Source organism: Echeneis naucrates, chromosome 14, assembly GCF_900963305.1.
Source record: "Echeneis naucrates chromosome 14, fEcheNa1.1, whole genome shotgun sequence".
NCBI classification, from domain to species: Eukaryota; Metazoa; Chordata; class Actinopteri; order Carangiformes; family Echeneidae; genus Echeneis; species Echeneis naucrates.
This window is the reverse complement of record NC_042524.1, coordinates 10,297,236-10,305,169: the sequence shown is the minus strand read 5'-3', so window position 1 is coordinate 10,305,169 and position 7,934 is coordinate 10,297,236. Positions and strand designations below refer to the sequence as shown.

General features: G+C 37.2%; 1 protein-coding gene across 1 annotated transcript; it reads left to right on the top strand.

Moving 5' to 3' along the window:
- Positions 1–640: 640 nt before the first annotated feature.
- psmg1 (proteasome (prosome, macropain) assembly chaperone 1) lies at positions 641–6,826 on the top strand. Its single transcript, XM_029519561.1, has 7 exons — positions 641–831; positions 1,523–1,626; positions 2,404–2,549; positions 4,016–4,078; positions 4,790–4,988; positions 5,723–5,853; positions 6,653–6,826. The coding sequence occupies exons 1-7, from the start codon at positions 713–715 to the stop codon at positions 6,728–6,730; spliced, it is 840 nt and encodes a 279-aa protein (XP_029375421.1). The 5' UTR covers positions 641–712; the 3' UTR covers positions 6,731–6,826.
- The last annotated feature ends 1,108 nt before the right edge of the window (positions 6,827–7,934 follow it).

The following is a 7,934-nucleotide window of genomic DNA, read 5'->3' as shown; positions in this document are numbered from 1 at the left end:
TGAACGGCAGTTTGGTATGAAACATGAAATGAAATTTAATTTAAACAACTATCAGATATATCATTAAAATGCTCAAGCTTCTTCTTCTGGTCTTTCATGCAAACACATTTATTCTGTTACTATATATTTAATCTCATTTTTATTTTCATTACCACAATCAGCGATCAGTAATATGTGATTACAATTTCAAAACAAACTGAAGAATATACATTTACATAATATAAAGTATGAAAAAGCCATACGTCATTTTCTTCTAGCATATTTACAGGATGCATTTCAAAGACTTTTGACTATGCATCTAATTAGGATTCTATTAATCTAAGAAGCTCTAATTTAACAATATTTTACATACAATATAATATAATATACCAAGAATACACACCTATCAGATACTGTATCGCTTATATGTTTATATGATATTTTTCTGTATTATTTTGTTTCCTTTTTTTCTTCTTTTTTCATTAAATTGCTTCCTTGCCTTGGCTTGTCTTTTGTTCTCAAGTGAAATGTGATCTCCCACCCCCCTGCACATCTTTAGGGCTGTGGGATTGATGCACACTAGTATTTTATTCTGAAGTATTCCAGCGTTCAATTGAGGCTTTTGTTCTGAAGGTGCACTGCGGCCGGCGGAAGTGACGGATGTATGACGTGCTAGGAGGTCCGGTCTGGCTCGGTAGCTAAACTTTCGGTTTTCTTCGGGAAATCAGCGTTCATGGCGACGTTTTTTGGTGAGGTTTTGTCGGCGTACTCTCGGGCCGTGGAAGAAGAGGAAGACGACCTCGATGAAAACGAAGAGGACGAGCAAATCCGCGAAGAGCTGGCGCGAAAGAGGTAGAATTAGCGATAGCCGGCTAGCATGAATAGACAGGAAGTGAACAGTAAATTCAGAAAGCATGGAGCACAACGCAAGATAAATCACATTAATTAAGGAAGACTAAACTGCTAAATATCTGTTAGAGAGCTATTTAAACGTGGATTCCTGTTTTTTATTTTAGAAACAGTTTTGCCACCATTACAGTCATCGGTCTGCTCTTGTCTGTCATCATTACACACGACATTTACTACAATTATCATGGCAGATTAAACTGTATTTATCATAACAAAAACTGTAAATGAATGACATTCATACCAATTCCTACAGGTTTAAAATAAATATATGGTAAAGTGCAATGTTTCAAACTAATGTTAAAAGTTGAGGGGATCCATAAATCGCCTAAAACGTTAAGCTGGACCGTTATAATTTTTAATCATGGAAAAATTTATATTGGAATAAAAACATCAGCAAGTATCTACTTATTATGAAATGAGAATGTCAATATATAAGATCAAAATGTGTAGAGAACTACTCAGCCGGTGTCTCGTGTGATTTCCTGATTCCCGTTGCTCGTGTTTGCAGCACAGTCCTGAAGTTTTTCTGGCCTTCCAGTTGACTGTACTTTGTCAGAATGAGTTCAGTAAAAACCTTAAAAGTATACTTGCACTCAGTTTTCCTCCTGCTCTAACCCACATCATTGTTCATCAGGGAGGTTCATCTGCATTGGAGCTCTGAAGTTTCTGAATCGCTAAAAACTGGAAACAAGTTGCAGTGTACAGACTTCATCCTTGCTGTTGGAGATAATGCTGCTGGTAAGTGTCCTACAAATCCCTCAAGCAGCACACTCTGAGATATTGTAGATCAAAATGATCAAGATAAGAGGATGTGCAGGGAATATATATCAGTTAATATTATATATAGAACTTTTTAATCATAATCTGTTTAGTGCACTGCTGTATATAAATATCAGATTTAAATTAGACACACAATTAATATAAATAAACTCCAATATTCTGCATCTTCAAGATTTATTATATTCAATAGTGATAGTGTCACTCTATCTGTATAAATTGTTAGTCATCCACTCTTTATTAACTGTTTTCGGAAAAATTAAATGTGTTTCTTGATAAATGATTAATAGTGTTTTTTAACATCCCACACTTGTAGAAAACATATTGTAAGCACAGTTATTTCACAGCATTCATACCGTTGTTACAAATGTAAATGTGGCTTTGAATACAGGCTTTTGATTTTGCCAGTTGGTACAGTTGTGCCCCCTGCAGGTCAGTGAGGAACAGTATAATTTTTTCCATAGAAAATCAAAATAATGAAAGATGCCATAATTCGATACAGCTTCACATTGCTTTATATCTTGAACAGTCTGAAAGCTAAACATGTTTAGTTCACCCTAAAATGAGACAGAAAGAAACAGAAAGTCCTTACAGTAAAGGCTGAAACCAATTCATGTTCTCAATGTTTTTTCAGACAGAAATTACTGTCATGAATCACAAAAGTGAAGTCATTTCACAAAGTGAAATATGAAAAGAAAAAAACATGTTGGTGGAAACTAAGAGGATCTGTCTTCATAGGGTTTCTGTCAGTGTACTTTCTCTCCTCTGAAAAGTGGGATGAAGTTGGACATGCATCACTGTGGAATGAGAGGAGCCGGTCTGTAACTGGGCAAAGCAGTGAGGAGTCGGCATGTGTTTTCTACAGACACAAGGACAACCCATCAGTAAGTGACACACTGAGCAGAATACCTGAGGACATTACTTCAGAGTGTGTTTGCTATTTCATTCATCTCCCAGAAGGCACTAGTTTGTTGTAAACGCAATAATCATTCAGTTTAATGTGTTGACTACTGATCTTATAACCCTAAATCTAACTAAATGTAAAAGAGCATGGCGATGGCTATGCTTATTTCATCATCATGCTACAAACCTGCAGCAGATAAAATAAAATGGGTCATAAATTTATGGAGAAATATAAGAAATGTTTCTTGACAGAAACAATTAATGTGTTGAAACCACCTAAATCATGACATCAGTCAAACACTATTTCGGTGTTACGTCTACTGTGTCTCATTTTATAAATGGCCACATTATGTGTAACTGATGTGCTAGACTAACATTTGCATATTGATGCATTTCAAGAATAAAACATGAAGCCCCACTCCAGCTCTAAAAGTTGGAAAGTAGGCCATGACACACAGGATTAATGAGCCTTGGTAATCCGCCTTCTCAGCATTTCTCAGATAAACTGTCAGAAGACAGAGCTATAACTGACCAGGCTGATGAGTGCAGGGGTGTATGGGGTTATTTTCTATCAGCCTACTGTCATTTGCATGCAGTTTTATCTACATAGTGAATAGTTGTGTTGCACCAGGCTGCTGAGGAAGATTCCAATTATTTTATTTTATTTATTTTTACATTTCATCTTCTCTTGCCCTGACCTGGTTGCAAAGATTTCAGCTGAAAGACCATGCTTTTTATACATTTAAAGTATCTTTGGAGTGTGGATATAGTAACAGTCATCCATTCATTGAAACACTGCTGATATACTGAAGGACATGATATCAAAACCCAGAAATATGGCACAACTAATTTATTCAATTAGTCAATTGAGAGAAAATGAATCGGTATTGATTTTGGCAGTATATTTATGAAATTATTAACATTTACTTTTTGAGCATATATAGAACGATCAACTGATTACCTCATTAGGAGAAGAATCAATAATGAAATGAGCAGCTTATCTTTTATATGCATTTTAGTCAATGTGGGTTCCACTAGTTGGAGAATGATAAAATTGTTTATTTGTATTTATATATTCAGATATTAATCCATAATCATGCTGCATTTCATCCAAGTGTTCAGTTGAAAAATTTAACAGATGGTCATCTGAGTGATTTTTTTTTTTTTTTTTTTGCTGATGTGGCTGTGGTCCGTCTGTCCTCAACACAACCTCACAGCTTGTTTTCAATATACCACAACACTTTGGGCACCATGCACCACATGCCAATACCACACAGTCAGGCAAAACAAATGTCATCTCAGGAAAAACTATTTTTGGAAAGCATGCTTGAGCTGTTAATCCTGTAAAAATAGAACTCCTTTTCTTTGACGTACACTACAGAGACACAGTTTTGTCTTTGATGCATGAATGTTGAATAAAATGTCTCTTCCATTCTTTTCCTTGAAGGTTTTGATATGCCTAGTGCTTCAGTACATTGCAGAAGACCAGCTTTTTCAGTGGACGACAAAGGTATGTTAAATAAAATCATTTGGTTGGTTCTGTGATGACACTTTGTTACTATAAAGAGAAGTGTAGAGTTTTCCCTTCTTATAGCAGATTTGCATACACAGTGTTTCTTCTTACATTTATGAGACACAACCATCAGCAAAACAGTGCATGATCATATTATACACAGAAAAATTGTCCTTTACAAAATTATTAGTGTTTCTTGCTCAGGAAAATGTAGCGGCTTCACTGTCAACAGCCAAATTCCCACTTCATCTGCACTCAGTGGACACCTTATGCTTGTACACCAGCTTGCAAATATCTGATTAGGGAATTGTGTAGCAGAATCTCTGACTAGAAAAGTCATTTTAATTGACTTTGAGCATTGATTGCTGATGCCAGACAAGTTGGGTTTAGTCCCTCAGAAACTGCTGATCTCCTGTGTTTTCAGACATCAGTCGTTAATGTGACAATAGGCCTCAGTGAACAAATTTGCAGCAGCTGTGTGATGTCAACATGAGCCAGGATCTCTAATGCATGTTTCCAGCTCCTTGAATTCACACTACCAGGGATACAGGCTGATTTTGGGGCAAAGGGGAGTTCTCAGCCTCATTGTCTTATCACATAATAAGATTACAATGATCAAAGTCAAACATGCAGGTATTCTTCAGGGAGATCAATATGGTAAAAGTGAAGCTGTGTTGGACTGATCATCTGTGTCTATGTGTCTTGTAGGTTTTTGACTGTCTGCAGCATAGAGAGCTGACTTTGACTGTGCTGTCAGACAGCTCTGTGGCAGAGTACAAGACAGCAGACTATCTGTGTAGTAGCTCTGCTCCCTTCCTACGCTCTCTGCATACCAGCACTTTCAGTGGTCAGCTTGTCTGCCAGTCACTGGAGCAACCCAACATTGTCACTGGGCTTCCAGCTGCAGGTACTACGATTGTTTTACATTGGACAAACTCCTGTTGGAAACTGGCAATAATATTAGTACAACCTTAAAAAGTTTAAATTCAATGATAATATGATGATGTTGTGCATACAAGTTTAACCACAACCAATTTATAAATTGTTGTATGAGTGGACCTGAGTGGAGTTAATTGAGTGTGTCATTGACTCTTTTATTATCTGCTCCAAGTTTTTGATGCTGTTAAAGGTTAATAGTGAAGCAAGACAACCTGAAGGAAGTTCCAAAAAGGCTTTGAAATCTGTGTTTTCACTAACACTAATCCAGAAAAGATTACATTGCAGACAGTTCACTCATATGCAATGGCTGCTTTCTATGACTTAATGAACCAATAATTAATGCAAGCTGCAAATCCAGCTTTTAGCCAGGATTGATTCTCTACTCTTCCTTGAGCAACAGTTTCAGCCCCAAATTGCTTCTTGTGTGTGTGTATGTGTGTGTGTGTGTGTATGTGGGGAAAAAATTTGAAGTAGCTGACTGAATCACCTCGTCCCAACACTGACTGAAAAGGCTTTTATCCTGATTTGCAAATTTTCTTGCCTTTGCATTTTGGCAGCCAGGATAACCTCAGCAGAAGGAACTTAAGCCCTCATCACAAATGAGTGGCAGGTTACACACCTCACGTCAAACTGTCTGGTCTTCTTTCATTGTAGATTTGATTGATAACTTTGCATTCCATTTTGCATTTTGTCTTTCATCAGTACTGAACCACTGCCAGGTCCACCAAATCGCCGCTGTTGTTTACCAGTGTTACAGTGATGTCATCGGCCCTGACACCGTCACCATGGAGACCTACCAACGCGCACTAACCAAGACTGGGAAGTTTGTACAGGTGAGGTGCTTTTATTTTTATTTTATGATGGTTGTTAAAACGGTTGGACTGGTCAGAAAGAGGAAGAGAGGAGATGCTCTACTCGTTTAAAGTTTGCTAGTTATGTAAAGTGAGTAAAAGATAACCACAATAGCTGGCATCTTGAAAGAATTGTGTTGTTTCTGGCCACTACCAAGACAGCCCTTTTCCATCAATGCAAATCTAGTACTGGTTTTCGTTTGTTGCCTGTAGTGGTTTCAACCTTAAGAAGTCCGGTCATAATTAGGATTCACAAAAACAGAAGTGAACACTTCAGGCCAAATGTAAACTGGGAGTTAGTTTTTAATTCTCCCATTGTGTTCCTAGGAAGGGAAGCATGTAAAATTGACTTTGTATGAAAGGACCAGATATTTTAAAGGTGATTGAATTTGTTACTAATGCTTTTCCTGAGAGCTTTGTAGAGCCTCTCCAACCTTTCATCTGTCAACTTTTACTTTCATATCATGAGGTGGGTTGTGGCTGGAACAGCAACAAGCTTTGACACATTAATGCAATATTGGGTTGCTGTGTGTGCTGCACTTACTATTATATAGCCCTCTAAGAGTCAAGAGTTGTTATGAACAAAAGGACAGGGCCTGAGAAAGAAGCCTGTCCTGGCAAATTTTAAATTTCTGTACAATATAACATTTGAGTACTTTAATGTCACCTAACATAATAATGAGTAAACTGAATGAGGCCTTATTGAATCACTATTAATACACACCCGAATCACTATTCTGATTTCTAACATTTCATTCTCCTGCATTTTTTCTCCCTTCAGTTGTTCTCATCACCGAGCACAGATGTCCTCCGCAAGTTCATCAAAACCACCGACATCCAGAGTAATCTTTATATCTAAACATGATGTTTTTGTGCACTTAGTTGTGCATGTTAATTCTGTTTCCTGTCCTTGAATACTTTACATTTTTTAAAATAAAGAAATATGGTATGCAAAGCCTTTGGTTAATGTTTATTCACATTTTACTGCTTATCTGTTTTCTGGGTTATGGAGCCAATCCCAGCCCACATTGAACGAGGGTGGGGTCACCCTGGACAGGTCACCTGTCCATCACAGGGCCAACATACAAAGACCAACAACCACTCACACTCAGACCTACGGACAATTTAGCGTCACCAATCAACCTAAACATTTGTATCTTTGGACGGCAGGACGAAACCCATGCAAGCACGGGGAGAACATGCAAACTCCACACCTGGGACCTGGGAATTGAAACAACGATCTTGTTGTTGTGGGGCAACAGTGCTAACCACTATGCCACCGTGCTGTCTGGTTTAATATTTAGTGTTTAATTTATACATTACCCTAACCCTCATTATTTACCATTACCATTATTACCATCCATGTCATGGTGATGCTACAACAGGTCTATTGTTTTTTGTAATTTTGTACTGATCAACAATTATATTTTTCCAAAGGAAATATGCATTTTTGCAAGGCTAACATAAATATAATTCTGCTGATGAAAAAGATAAAAGATGAAAAGATATCAGATCCAGCTGTTAAAATCACCAAAAGCTTGATACTGTATCTTAAATATTTGTCCACAAAGCATCAAAAACACATCAGTGAGACACACCATTAAATTGGGTGTCATGCTTCAGTACATTCAACCCTACAAACTCCATCTCTCTGCTATGAACTGACTGGAGCATTAAATGTGTATTCACCTGAAAGTAGTCCCCAACAGATGCACAACTCATTCCTACTTCTGTCATGCTTGCTTAAATCTAGTGTTCAGCTTTTTAACAAAAATATGTTTGCTTTTCGTCCATCTTGAAGATTTATATTTTCAAAAGGAACAAATAGTCAGGAGTTAGAAAGGCTTAGGAGATGGTAAAAATGTTTTTGACATTTGTTCTAAATGCAGAATGACACACATCTAGAGGATTCTGTCTTTGGTAGAAAACAACAACAAAACAACTTGATTCCTTTACATCATTTATATTCAGGAGAGAAATCAGCAAGGAATGGAAATCATTTTCTTACTATACAGCAGCATTTCAGCTGTATTCATGTTTCTACCATTGTAAGGGTTACATAC